Source organism: Amia ocellicauda, chromosome 1, assembly GCF_036373705.1.
Source record: "Amia ocellicauda isolate fAmiCal2 chromosome 1, fAmiCal2.hap1, whole genome shotgun sequence".
Classification (NCBI taxonomy): Eukaryota; Metazoa; Chordata; class Actinopteri; order Amiiformes; family Amiidae; genus Amia; species Amia ocellicauda.
The window spans coordinates 52,754,741-52,770,411 of NC_089850.1; the positions used below are offsets into that span (position 1 = coordinate 52,754,741).

General features: G+C 39.9%; 1 protein-coding gene across 2 annotated transcripts in view; it reads right to left on the bottom strand.

The window, feature by feature from the left end:
• The window catches only part of zbtb16a (zinc finger and BTB domain containing 16a), a 125,353-nt gene extending 111,338 nt beyond the window's left edge, over window positions 1-14,015 (bottom strand). The window contains exons 1-2 of one of the 2 annotated variants that reach the window (XM_066708498.1): window positions 13,908-14,015; window positions 8,306-9,655 (exon numbers count right to left, since the gene is read on the bottom strand). In XM_066708498.1, the coding sequence (XP_066564595.1) occupies window positions 8,306-9,564 (1,259 nt within the window). In that variant the 5' untranslated portion in view covers window positions 9,565-9,655; window positions 13,908-14,015. Of the gene's footprint in view, window positions 1-8,305; window positions 9,656-12,423; window positions 12,612-13,907 lie in introns of those variants that run through there. The other variant, XM_066708506.1, reaches the window with a different exon arrangement.
• Window positions 14,016-15,671: the final 1,656 nt, after the last annotated feature.

The following is a 15,671-nucleotide window of genomic DNA, read 5'->3' on the forward strand; positions in this document are numbered from 1 at the left end:
TTTTCTATTCCGCCTGGTGATTTGCCATACTGTGTTGTGTCACCTTCGCCCTTTGGCATGTATGAGATCGTTTAACACAGGGTGGGTGGGTTATTAGTGCTTGCTACAAAGGATTCATGGTTTAAAACACCCTTAATAAAACAAGTGACCACACTGACCAATAAAATAAAGTCACAACCCAGTACATCTTCTATCAATATCAAAAGCAGAAGTCATTTTTGTACATTTAGCTAACTAATATTTCCTCTGTGATCATCAACATCAGTAAACCATCAACCGAGACAGCATAAGAAAGAAAATGTTTTCTGATGTACTTTGTCGCCTTTGAGAAGAGGCAGAGAAGGCAATTAATAACCTGAAAAAAAACAGGCATTAACTCATCACTTCTGTTGCCAAGCAGGTAATGCCGCTCTTGCCTAGAAAGGCAGAGATAAGATCTGGGCTTAACTTCAGTAAGCCAATTAACTGCTACAGTTTACATTTCACCTGTCTTTCACCGAAGATGTTATTACACTGTGTACATGAAAAGTCCAATTATAGAACAAAAATTAAACAAGACCCCTGTTTGTTATTTGCTATTAACTGAAGACGGCGTCTAAAAACTCATTTCGTGGTGCTCTAATAAGAGGACTTCACATGTAGGACTATTAAACCATTCAAACAGTTCAGTGCACTTCAGTTACTTTCCTAAATAAATAAATACGAAAAACAAATTCACTCTCACATGAAGGGGTGGTTGTGTGTGCAATTTAATCCATGAAAATAGACAGTCACTGAATTTGTGTTTCTTTCGGTTTCATTTTTGCTGCTACAAGTGTAGTAAAAGGGATGACCAGGCTTCGATCCCCACCCCCCAACACCCTCCCACCTATATCCCATCAGCATCATCCCTGCTGTAAGCACCGAGAGCAACAGAGTGGAAATTGCTTGGGTTTCCCCAAATAAATTGGAAAAACTTTACAGACTACCAAATGACTAAGAAACAGCATCTTTTATAGGTGCTTGCGACTTCCAGGGAGCGCTTTACACAGAGGCAGCACAGCTTGTTAAGTTTAATCATGTATAACTTGTAGAGGAAGGGTGAAAAGTAACAAGAGTCGCAATTGCCACAAAAAAAATACACAGATCAGGTAGAAATGCCCATCAAACAGTATGGTACTAACTGCCAAGTATGGAGGAAACACTGAAGTTGGGCGTTACATTAACCATACTAGTTGGGCGGCGTCGGCACACTTCGGGGGATCCCATTTGGTTCTGGAAAGTAATCAGTAATGGGGTCCTACAGCATTCACTTTTAAAAGATACCTTCTAGTAGACAGTGTCACATAAGGTGTGCAGTAATAGAATACAATTAGTGTGAGGAACCAACACCATAGGGTTTCTTTTAAAACAAGAAATAAATCACAGGTCAGTGTTGTCCATAGATTGACCAACTTCCATGTTGCTTTTTTTAAAAGAAGAACAAGCACACCATTGCTGTAAGTGAATAGACAACTAAAATCAGTGTAACATGACAGACTCCTGTACAGTGAAACCTTAATAATTCGGAAAAGAAAAATATAACTGTGGAGGAGCAGATTTGAAGATGGTAGAATATGTGTATGAAAAAAAAAATGTTAAAGAACACGCCCTCAAACATCACCTGTTTTTATTCAGTGCCAAGTTTTCTAACTGCCTCCCAATACTGTAGTGTTTCTTTTAGAAGTGATAAGTCTACCTCTCTTGATAACCTCACCGCATACCTGTGAGAGTCAGATAGGCTAGTGAGGAGTATAACCGTTATAGTCAGGGTTTGTACCTAAGCGCAGATCTGTCGCTCCACAGATCAGGTGTGCTCTACCTTGCTGGCAACATAAAAGCTGCTCCTCTCCTCTCCGCGCTCAGGCACTATCTCTTCCCCGACAGGAGAATATGCAGTTTATCAGCAAATCTACTCTTCATATACTGAAGAAAATACCACAGGGTTATCAGTTATACTGATATGCAGAGATAACAGAGTACCTCCTGTTTAAACACCAGAATTCAGGTATTAAGTCTGCACTCGCTGACACTTCACTATTTCAGCACCGCACTTGCCTCCGATTAACTTTTTACTGGTGAAAAATCGCCCGCTTCAAATTTGTATTTTCTATATAAATGTCACAATAAGCTGCTAAACAACTAGTGTAGTGTCACATTCGGTATTATATTCAAGTCATTTACCAAGTTATGACCTTGATGTCTCCTTAACAAATGCTCATGTTATACTCTAGAAATGGCTTAATGGTATAACAAAAACCCTAATCTGCACCTTTAAACTTTAAAAATATACATATTATTGTGATTACATGACTGTGGTATGAGTGTGCATTAAATAAATTCAAGGTTCAACAAGCTTTTAAAAATTAAATTTCAAGTACTTTTAATGTAAATATTTAGGAGACTTTTACAAGATATATTTTGGCAGTAATCCATCTCCCTAATGAAAGTTAGTAGCTACATTATAGACAACCCTGCATAAAATCCCAGTCTTAGGGGCAATGATTATAATAATAATCCGAGTTTCAGATCACATATTTATGTATTACTAATTACTACCCTTTGCAAACTGATTATTTTCCTATCAAGGGGTTACTAAAACATCGCTTTAATCACAGGCCCCAGAAGTCACTCTGCTGCAAGACAAACTTCCTTAAAGAAATAAATCTAGGCTTGTCTCCGAACATGTCTCGAGTTAAGACTTGCTGTTCTGGTGTGATAGAGCTTTGATTTAGCCTGGCTAGGAAACCTCAGGCAATCAAAAAACAAACAAACCCCTTCATTTATGAATCCCCCAATCATAAATCTCCCAGAGTTATCAATATATTACTCTCGGGGGCTACATCAAGGGAGTTTCCCCCCCTGGAGTCAATCCACATCCAATTGAGCTGTTCTGAGCTTTATGACATAACCCAGGGCACAGAGGAATGAATGGAATAGGCTAAATTTACACAGGAAGCAAGCACTTACCAATGCATTCATTCTAATACAAAAAAGAAAAGAAAAGAAAAAAAAAAACCCGTGCCATATCTGGAAGCAATTACAACCAGTTAACCTGATCTGCCTGCCACCAAAATTAACTCCAAACAGAAATATTTTTCACATTTGTAACAGGAGATGGCATGGCCTCATGTATGACTGCCGGGAAATATTTAGTAATTAGTCACAAGAAACATCTCCCCGTGTGCTATGAGCTGTCAAACCCAGCGTTTGTTGGAAGCCTATAAAAATCACCAAATTGTGTTCCTCAGTCCTTTTTATTAATTAAGATGCATGGAGGACTGGCGATTTCATTTAATTAAGCATTAATATGATGCTGATGAAGATGAAGTCTATGCACACATACAAAGGAGACATTCCTTATGAGCAAAAAGTATTGGAAGACAACCTGGAAAAAGCCTACCATTAACTAGGCCGTATAATTTACGGCTATGAAATTGTAAAACAAATTAAATTTTTCCAAAGGCTCTTCATTTTTACAAGTCTACTATCTTGAGTTTTGTGTTGTATATTCTGACTTTAAAGTGATCAGCACTCGGTTGTATCATTTGCTGTAAAGTCTAGTCTTGTTTTGAAACCCATCAAAAAAGATAGTTTACGGTTAACAAACTGTCTGTTGCGGTACGTTTCATGACAAACTCTGCTATACATCTATGCCTTACAGTGGTCTGCAGTTATTTTGTTTTGCATTACCTATGGAATGAAGGGATTAATTAAATCGGGGGTTCCGATTAATTTCCTCCGCTACACTACAAAAATACTGGGTGTCTGTATCACAATAGTTTAAACACTGCATCACAAACTTTAACAAGTTAAATAAAAATATTACTTTTTATATTCTAAAAAAAAAACAGATGGTAAGACTCCTAATGGTAGCCTAACATGAGCAAAACAAGCCTAAAGGAGCTGAAAATCAATTTCTAAGAGATGTGACTTACTAACCTAATTAAACAAGCATAATTAAGACAATCATCAGCTTGGAGCAGATCTTAAACACTGAGATTCTAAGAACGTTAGACAGCATTTGGAAAAAAGAAAGAAAAAAAAGTTTGTTTATATCATATTGAAGATTAAAATAACATAATGCAAAAAATTCAAATTGCTTTTTATTTTAAGTGCCATTTACAGTCAGTAACGTGATATGCAATGCAGGAGGTTTCAGTTTTTAACTAAATTTGTTCGCTGAAGACACAACAGGATACAGAGAGAGAAATTGCAGGCATCATTATCCAGTCCTTAAACTTTCATCCTGGATAATCTACAGAGCTTTCTCCGAGAGCCGTGTTGTGATGTTTTCATTCGGTTGAAAACCACCCTGCCACAAGGTCTTCACATTTATGGGTGTCATTCGTAACTCAGAATATCTGAAGTCAATTTGTGTTTTCTATAACTGTCAGAAAAAGCTATGAGGTACTTTCTCTGATGCATCCCATAGAAATCCCAGGAGGAGAAAGCCCTGACTAGCTGTTGTGCAGGAAAACCTCTCCTGCATTCATATGATGCAATTTAAAAAGGCCTCCTGAATAACTCTAAGCATTCAATAAAGTCTGTCTGATGAACACAGGGCAAACACTCGGGGAATACAATGCATTAGCCCCAACAACTAATCTCTAATTTTTACAAAGGAATGCATCTTAAATCACATTAAATAATCGTTTCTAATGTTTTTTCAGACACTGATACACATGCATTTCCAATTTCTCTTATTGCTAAAGATATGCGTCAAACAAAGGTACAATTCAAGCAGTTTTAAGTCATGCTGCTTAAGTATAAGCACTGGCACATTTTTAAAATGAGCGAGTTACAGTTGCCCTCTGTTCCAGGCTTTGAAGTGCTTAAATACGTTTAAAGAAAATAGAGTACAAATGGAGACAGTCGCACTGCTTCAACCTTTAAATTAGGAGACGTTTATTAAATCAGCTTCTTCCTACACACTGCAGTGACAGTTGGAGAAGGAATCAAATGAATCCTGATATGAACTTTAACCGTGTTGCATTCCTACAGATTAGGACAAATGAAACACTAAATGTCAAAACGCCAAAGGCTGTGAACCTATAATCAGTGGGTGTCTCTACCATTTGGGGTTTTAGCAATTTGTGAAAATAACCAGGCTATAATAAACTTTATGGGGTGGTCGCAGTATTCAGAGAACAGTATGTAGCAAAAGATACAACCATCTACATTATGGAAGATCAGAAAATATAGGATCTTCTTTGAGTTATACTAACTGGGGACCATTTCTGCCCTTTGAAGTCTTGAATTGTCCAATATCGTAGCCTGTGTGTGTCATGAAAACAAAGTTATGTTAAAATCTGGGCAGGCCGAGCCCAGCATTCTGGACATCTTTCTCAAACCAAATCCGTTAAGCAGTGGAACTTCCCAAGACGTATGATTGCAACGGCTTATAAATTTAGCATTTCAATCAAAAACGAGGAGCCTGTCAAAGCCTGTGAATGACAGACCACAGTGACTACATCATACTTATCAGGGCATGAGGGCCTGCGACAGTCATCGAGATCTCTTTAGAATGATTAATCATTGCCACTTTCCATGCCCAACAGCTTGAATTTTTTTAAAATTAAAACGGTTTACAACTCCATATTGTGACCTCCTGTCTTCCTTTAGGAAGGCCCCTTTTGTTTGGCCTGTTATTTGTTACCAATGAGAAATAATGTTGTCAATCATTCTGACTGGCAGCTCTTTAGTAGTCTAGTAAAAGGGCAGTTTCCCCCCCTGTTTTTCACTGACTTACTCAGCTTTATTGGGCATTAGGGACTAGTGTGGGGGTCGAACGTAAAAAGCGATTTAAATGACGAAGAAAAAAAGAAGAAGGAAAAGCTGGCAAGTTTATTGTATGCGTTTAGCGATATGAGTCCAGCCATTAACACACGGCACCGCTTCAGAAGTGCTCTAAAGGGTTCCTGATGTGTTACTTTCAGAACTTTTCTTTGCTTCACATTAGCTTGCCTACAGTTGCAAACTGTTGGGCAACCCCTGCACTGAATAGTAAGAAGACAAAAACAGTCGCCTTGCCTGGCTCAGCACTGAACTCCCAGAGGACTGCACTAGAGAGTTCAAGGACTCCAGCAGCCCAGGGTGTATTTATTCACCCCACTCTCATGACAAGAACCAGAGGAGAGCTGGCAAAACTAAGCACGCTGACAGAGGTCTCCTCCAGCGCCCAGAGGTTACACGATCGAGGTCAGGGCTCAGGTCCTCTCTGTAGCTCTCATTTCCTGAGGAGGGCAGCCTCTTCCACTCATAAAGCTAATAAGGACTTCCTTGCACTGGGCTGCTGGGGCCCTGTCAGATCTGCTCATCACTGGCCACGCAGCAGGGGGGAAGCTGCTTTCCATTAGCCAGGCCCTCCGCCAGGTGCCACTAATAGGGTCCGCCAGCGAGAAACGAGACCTCTCAGGAGTTATCATTAAAGATCTGGAAATTATCAGCTCTCAGGACTTTTGCATTGTGCGTTGGTGGGGAGCCTTAACTTGAGTCACACCTTTCTTTACAGGATTGGTTTTCATTTACTTGTTTTATGGATGCACTAAAACGTAAGGGCCTGAAACACTACACACACACATAGACATACACACACACACACACACACACACACACACACACACACACACATACGTGAACTAACTTCACTGCAATTGTACCAAAAGCACTGTTGCTTAATTTGGTACACTGAATTTGCATAATTAAGAAGATTAAAAATCATAGAGATTTGGGAGTATTTTTTCCCCCACATTTCCAGTAACTTTATGCATTAAAATTATTTTTAAACTCTGCTTAAGTTCTAGTATTTCACTTAAGTGAAATTTCACTTAATAGAGTTTCAGAGCTTTAAGAACTCCTGTTCAGATGCATTATGCCTAGAAATAGAAGAGCAGAAATGTGTGGGGTTACAAATGAAGAAAGAAACTTTATTAAATATTTTGTGGGGGGAAAATGACTCGGCTGTTTTAAATTGTTGGCTTCTGTTACGTAAAACTGCACTTTAAAAGAATGAGGTATGCAGGGAATATAAAGAAAACACAAATGTCAGTACCAAGAAATGGACAGCGAACCTTGTCCGTCTTACACAGCAATCCCACTACTATAAATACACAATTATATTCCAGCTGCACAGATCTACTCCGCCTGTTCTCTATACACAAATGGAGCATTTTGGAACTGAAAATTGCAAACTGTGTCCAAAAAAAATAAACTTCTTTCCAATTCCTTATTATAGGAAAGGAAAGGGTAAGAGTTATCCTTAAATCAGATCAACTGCAGATGATTTGATTCATTCCCTACAAACGTCAAAGTCCAGCATCATGGTCTTCAATTACCACAATTAGGGTTCTAATCCAACTGCCAATTTTTCTCCAAAAGAGTAATACAATGAAATTCACCAAGCACTCCATCAGTCTTCTAAACACTACAAAATGTCTCAATAGCTCAGCTACTTTGTAAGCTGTCCTATACATTCAAAAAAGCATCTTTAGCACAGAGAGATTCAATACCCATGTAAATTATGCATCAATGTTTGAAGGAAACAATGGAATGTATTCACTGAAATGATCTATAATCCCTTGGTATGCCACAACAGTTTATAAAAAAAAAAAAACTGAAAACAGTACATATAACACTGAAAACATAACATTATACAGACTAAACTGTTTTTTTTTGCAAGTGGCACAAACCAAAGAAACACGTAAAATGTGACATATTAGGCTACTGGTTGCTACATAGCATCTATCACTAAAAAAAATGTCCCTGTTATTTCTAAATTAATTTGTGTTTTGACACTATTGTTAAGGGTTTTGTCTGTTGTTTTTGTTTATCTTAATTTTAAAAGCCAGTTCGACTATCTAATCAAGCAGCATAACAAAATGAAAGTATTCTATTTAATTGAATTTAAAGAAAGGATAGACCACAATAACAAAGAGCAAAAAGAGAAATATCAATGACAAGAGCTGAAGATTAAAGAAGATCATAAAAAAAAGCTAAATTGTAGCTGGGAATCATACGTTTAATTACTTAATTATGGCTGTTGGAGTATAATACGTCTCTATTCCACATTCCTCTTCTTCGTTTATGCAATCCTTAAGAATTAACATATGGCTTTCTGTCCTCAATAAAATGTGCTTTTAACAGTTTTATTAATAAAGGGAGGGAAAGCGTTGGCTCTCCTAAATGTGTCGTTAATTTACTACGACTGAAACAGTGCCTACATGTTACTACACAGCCTATTCAATGATGCGCCCGACTGTGCATGCCACAGGAGATGTTGATTTACCTGTGTTGCTCTACAGCTTCGTTGTCCGGCAACTCGGCCCCGCAGACATTGCACCGCTCGTGCTGGCCTCTGTTCTCAGTCTTGATGCCAGCGGCGAGCTCCCCAAGCTTGTTGAAGAATTCCCTCTGAATGAAGGTCTGGGGTAGGAGGCCCCCATATGCACTGAAGTCCATGGACATGGCGAGGGCAGGCTGCATGTGCAGGGCGGACGCTACCGAGGCCGGCATAGACAACAGCGTCTCGTTTTTGTGGTTGGGAGGCACAGAGTACAAAGAAGCAAGGTGTTTCTCTGTCAGGGATGCCATGCTCTCCATCCCCACCTGGCTCCCAACACCATGCTGGTCATTGACACTCTCTTCTCTGACATAATGCAGTTCACGGGCGCTCGTGATGACACTGCTGCGGGTCGGCGTCCCCGGGCCATCCTTGTTCTTGTCCGACTCTCCACTCTTCTCCACGCTGCCGGAGGAACCAGACTCCCCCGTCCTGGGGCTCTCGTGCCCCATGGTTTCATCCACCTGCATCATCTCAGTCTTCACTTCTGTCTTCACATGGTGCGTGTCGCCTGGGGCCAGCAGCTGCTCATAGGCATTCTGCTGCATGGAGCTCTGCAGAAGGGACTGGCCGATGCTCATCAAACTGTCCACAGCAGCCTTGGTGGGACTCATGGTGGAAAGACCAAAAGACGTTGAAACAGAAGGACTCTGGTCAACCATATTGCCCATGGTCAAGCCCTGCATGCTGGCGGTGGTGTAACCACTCTCCTCTACGGAATGCTTCTTTGAGATCAACACGTTCTTGCCGTGACCAGCCTTCCTGTCCTCCTCCTCCTCTGCACCACCTTCGGTCATGTTGACTTCGGCGTCATTCTCATCCGAGGACTGGATGGTCTCCAGGATCTTTAGGCATTGCTCTTCTAGGTATTCTATCTCTAAGATCTCCGCTGCGTACAGCAGATCATCCAAGTCTTCCACTTTCGCTTGGAGTGTGGCGGTGTAGGCATACTCCAAAATTTGCTGAAAGGTCTTTGGTGAGAGAAAGTCCAAAGTGTAATGCTGGCTGTTGCGGTGGAACAGAATCTCAAACATCTTGCTAGTGCAAGCCAATACTGTCCGATGGGCATGGAACTCCTGACTGTCCACCATGATGATCACGTCACACAGAGTCCCTGCCAAGCGCATCTGGTTGGCTTTCTGCAGGAGTGCCGTGGGATGGCTGGGGTTCTGGAGCTGTATCATACCCATTTTAGTCAAATCCATAGCGTCCCTGATGTCCACTGGACCAACTCATGAGGCTGTATTTTCCCTCCGTCGTCTGTCGAGTTATCTTTGTAAACAAGATAAGGTAAATCTGGAGAGAAAAAGAGCAAGTAAAAAAAAAAAAAAAGTCAGCTATTAAAATGCGTGAGATTGATAACTGTTAAGAGAGAGAGAGAAAAAAAAAACATCATTCGTCTTCATTAAAACTCAACTTAGACTGCCATTTGAAAAGCTTGCTTTTATCCTAGGAGTCTTAATTTGTATTAATTGCAACTTCGATTACCATTACTGAACTCAATCGGACTGCAAAATGAACAGTCCTTTTAGTTTTTGAATGATTGGATATGTTTATTATTTGATTCTGTTCAACAATTTAAAACCCCAATTTATGCACACAAAGATAACGTAAGACTAGAAGATGTGTTCCAGTCGAAAGTGCACTACTTTGGAGTCTCAAATTTAACCCTTTGCAAGACAGTTACATACAAAGTAACACCAATTATATGTGGTACTTCCAGATACATGAAAATACCGACGAAATATCACCTTGCACAGGAATGCATCGGTGTAGCGGGTTTTCATTAGAAGCAGGTTAGTAGCAGTCAATATGCAAAAAACAAGAAACTCAGAAAAAGAAGAATGATGGCACAGTAAATGTGGCTGGCTTATCTAATTCCAGTAAATCAAAATTATAATGGTGTAAAAACCCAATGCAATCTGCAAGAAAATAAAATTCTATTGGAAACAAATGTGTTGCATGTGATAAGGCAGAACACAAATGTCTCTCAGTGGTTCGCAAATGTTTTTTTGCTGAAGATATCATTACCCCACCAGAGCATACCAACATTTTAATAAAATAACACGTTTTGGGGGATATCTGTCTAGACGCTAGCGAGAAAGCCAGCGTCAAGTCAGAAAAACCTGCCTCAGTCTACTCATGCCAACGAAGAGGTGGCGGATCTGTTGGCTCTGTTAGAATGTGGCAGAGCTCTGTTCACAAAGACCATCAACAACCATTTTGAAATGAAATGGCATCTTATTCAGTATTCTCATCACAGAGAGGAATAAAGAACAGAGCATGGAGAATAAAGCGAACACAGCCGCAGGAATAGTGCTGGAGACTGGAATGAGGATACAGTGAAGGCACTGAGGTCAGTCCATAGGATATTCACAAACAAAACTTCACTCTATATCAACATGTGTTCAAAAATAAATAATTATAATAATATATAGATATATATACAACTGTTTTCATATATCAAATAAACTATAACAAAGAAAAAACATACTACATACAATATGCTTTCATACCTTTAGACTTGATCCAACTCAAAAACAATTGTCAACGATGGTTAGATTATCAACAAGCAATAAAATGTGGAGCAGAGAAATCAAGCTCTTCCTATCATCATCATCATCATCTGCAGATTACATAAAACGTTTTACTGAAGAAATAAAAATGACTATGTAAAAGAAACGAACTGGTCACTTTTAAAGACGCAACAAAAGGAAACGGCAGGATAAATAATGTCACACTGCTCAGAGCCTCCTCTGGTGCAGTAATTACACATCACATTTAAATGATACGCCAGTATACGTGTTTGTTGGACATATTTTTCTTGCAGATGAACAAACACATAAAACAAGTGCTCGTATTCGTTTTCTGTATTAACCTCCACACCAGACATTGCAAACGCAATATGTCATATATCAATAGCGCGCTAAGTGCATCTCCTACCATCGTAAGTATAGAAGACACCCTTCTAGTGCAAAATGCTTTTAGTAAATAACGATAAAGCCATAATCATGACGTCTTAACACACAAAACTAAAATCATCCCCAATTAGACCACAAATTACCAGAGGGAGAAACGTGACAAGTCATTCAAACGTCCTTATTGAGGTTTGGAGAGATTAATAAAGGGAGCTTTAATTTACTGAGCATATGAACTCAAATGTGGTCGTGCATTAGTAAAGTGCAAAAGTGTTGAAGTTCAAGGTGTATAGGTATAGATAACGTAGCATTGAAACAGGATTATCCACATAACGATAGTCAAACACCAATATATAAGCATTTGTGCACATGTTAGAAAACGTAATAGGTTATATAGACGTTACATACAAACTTTGGAATCACAGTGTAACCCACACAATACAGGAAAGTCTATACTGTTAGTGCAAATTACTTTACAAGTAAATTCTGTATTATTTTCAATCGACTGGACAGAAGAAGAAGAAGAAGAAGAAGAAGACTACGCAATACATACAAAAATCACAACCCAAAGTACTGAGATTTCTGAGAAAAAAAAAAAAAAGTTTATTGTCTTTGCGTTTTTAAAATTCCGGATCAATAAAGTAGTTTAAGATGGGACATACATTCATTCATACTTTGAAGGTCGTAAAAAAAGACTATTAATTTTCCCTCGACATTGCTATTCCATAGGCATCATACAACTTGTAAGGCAATATTTATTCAGTGTCTATACATTACCTGGATGTTTGTGTAAAACCAGATGGGTGGAGGTAGTTTTTATGGCTCACATTTTCTAGGGAGGGTTATATTAAACTCTCCTACTGCGTATGGATTGACTTTGCATTTGTGTTGCACAATACAAATATTATAAACTTTATTTTTTATTTAATAAAGAAACATAAAGCTTCGCTTGTTTGATTGTTTATTCTTGAAAGCACATCATATAAATGTATCCAAAATGCCAAATGTATAAAGTGCGGAGAATTGCGCATTTAAACCAAGCCTCCCGGAGCGCAATGTTAGCAGTGCCGCACGTTTGGGTGATATCACAGTTAACAGTAAAGCCATGTTTTACAATAATCGCTCTTAGAAATAGTTTTACTTTACCAGCATAAGTCCATGCAATGTCCCTTCCAGAAGCAACTGGCAATTAAGGAGACCTCTGCCTAATTGCGCACTGCCCCAGCTAACACACAACGTTGTGAAAAGGTTGTGGTTTGGTTGGGGCCAACACAGCGTCGCACACTGTACTCCTCTCCTCCACCACAGCCTCAATGAGCTCCGCGCTGCAGGCACATCATACCTTTTTAAAGAGCAGAAACGCGTAGAAATGAACCCAGAATTCACGTTTCTTTCTCTTTTCTTTTCTCAAACAACAACACACCCTTCCATTGACTTATTGAACGTTTCTCTCTGCCTCTGACATTGTAAAATAAATAATTACACAATCTAACAAAAATAATCTCTGCCCACTCCGACTGATTGGAAAGCTGTTTTAATTGGTGACTTTACAGAAGCCACCAATTAACCCACGTGAACCACACAGTATCGGAGTGGCATGCATTTGACACACACATATATATATATATATATATATATATATACACACACACACACATGCTGTAGTAGCAGTTTACAATAGCCTAAATAATACATCAAATAAGCGCATTTCAAAAACAAAAACACAACTACACCGGGGCGTCTGCGTATTGTACAGTAAACAAGGGTTTAAATCTGGTCCTTTGCAATTAAAGACTTGCCTTTGTTGCTAACGAAAAGGAAAGGTGTTTTCCCAATCTCTGGTTTATTAGCCTTTTAGGTAACAATCCTCACTTCCTCGCCCGTGATGCGCGGTATCAGTCCATCTGATGCCTCTGCCCGACAAATGTGCAGCTGACTAACCCAACCTGGTCTCCGCGGTCATTTCACACCATGTTTTGTAGCGCGTCAAGTGCACGGATCCACTAGGGATAACACGTCCACTTCCCAATTAAACTTACAACCAACCCGTGACATCAAAATGAAGCAACACGTCCAACTGTTAATGCCGATCACGGATCAATATAGCGCCTTACCGAACGCCGTAAATACTACGTTTCAGAACATCCAGCATTCCAGAGAGAGCTGCCCGTCTGCGCGGCGCGGAGCTGCTACAGTCAGACCTCACGTTTCTCGTGTTGTGATCTCCGGCATACTAACACAGACAGTCACGTCAAGCACACATCGATTTGCGTGGCTACTCTATGATGTGCTGCATACCTGTAGACAACATACATGTGCGCCGCTTGCTTGCATCGTATACTGTACCACACCAATCACTTTGAGTGCGTCTTGCAAAGAAAGCAGACCCCTACTTTTTAAACAGCCCTCGCACACAACGCAGCCACCATGTATCAGCTTGTAATGTTACTTTTGTTTCTTTGCATTGGGAAAAAAAGAGAAGAAAATCCCAACATCCACGTTCAGTGATGTTATTTGCACTTTTACTGTACAAAGAGACAAGAATAAGCGCATGCATGCAGAGTGACGGGTCTGCTGGCGCATGCATTTGCTGGAGGAGCTGGCAGCCCGGACGGTGCGTGTGTACTCACCCAAGTTGCACGTTTTATTTCCCAATAAATGTGTTGCTCTCAGGGCAGCAGCATCGCAGCGCAGTTCACAGTGCCCGCTCTCACACGCACTAACTGCGCTCCGCTCCCGGGCGAGCAAATCACCAGCGCGGTGACGTCAGCGGCCGGCCTGCCTCACGCTGCTGTCTGAGCAGCAAACCCTGCGAAAGTGAGACACCTAGGGGGCGGCCATCTTTAATGCTGGCTGCAGGGACGCGGCGAGAGCAGGTTTCAGGCAGCGGGGATTCGTCGAGACGTGCCTTGATGGGTTCTCCGTGGGGTCATTGTGCGGGGAGCATCTTTTGAAGCTGAGAGTGCAAATCGGTGCATTGCAGACACGGGGTGTAAGCGGTTCAAGATCGCAGATGAGTTCATGGCAGGAAGCAGAGCAGCTGTTGTTGTTTGTGTTGCTTTGTTGGTTGTGTGTTTGATGTGTGTAGTTCTGAAATATGCTTTACAAACGTAATGGGAGCGCAAGTGACACTGGAAACCAATTTCAGAAATTGCGTGCTATTGCAAATCAGGGCGGGGGGTAATTACACTTAATCGCTAATCAAATTATATTTGAAAGTGAAAACGAAACAAACAAATAACTACTTACCTCATAAAAGATGGGGAAGATGACATAGAAAAAGCAGGCGTGAGATGGAACAGATGTGTAGATCGATGCCAGTGGAAACATCTTGGAGGGGCCTTCACCCAGCAGTGCATCGACATATATAGGCTGATAGGATATAGTTATATTGAATATATATATATATATACACACACACTCACATACATAGGCTACATGCAATGTTTGTATAAATAATCGATTTTGAATATTTTATTTAGTTATTCATTCATTTTTTATTTGATACCAAGATGTATTGACATATTATAGACCAAACCTGTTGCAATTCACTTTCTTTAAGTACGTCTTATTGTCTGTATAATGTATGTGTCAGTAGAGAAAAGAACTCACTAAGTGCACCATTCGCTATCTTCTATTATGACAATTCAATGTATCAAAGGCTGTGCGAGTGTGTCTGTATTGTGGCTATAAAAGGGCCGAAGCTGCATGTGCTGGGATGTGCTGCTCCAGGTGCGGAGCCGGTGCTGGACAGCGCCACAGTTGCACCACTACCAGCATCAAACATGGAGGCGAGGAGCTACACTTTTTAAAGGGACAGCGCACCCACAAAACCGCAGATACCAAGTCTTCACCTGGGCTCAGTTCTTCAAGTCTAATCACGGTTTGTATTTATTGAAGTGATGCGATACAAACGGGTTAACTGGTAACCAGTGATTAAAATATAAATAAAAAACATCAATATGTATTGCCTATGAAACTTTGTAGATAAGGAATTACAGCCAGCACAATTCAGACCATTCACAATATAGGGAGGAGGGGGAAGGGGGTATAATAATGCAAACTTTCTCTTAGTTTATAAACACTGCATATATATATATATATATATATATATATATATATATATATATATATGCAGGTAAATTATATCACTACATTATCTGATAGCACAGTGGCAGAATCAAAAGACATAACACACCTAAGTTTTATTCAATGCCTTCTTTATTGTTATACCTATTGATTATGTCCACTATACAGTATCACAGCTACTGGTTTGAAACGTTATCCCTCAAAACTCAATTCAACTTAAGTAAAAACACGCAGCATTTCTTTATAATAATAATCATGTTTATCTGTGTACAAGTTATGTTTCCTTCGTTCTTCTATTTAGTTAG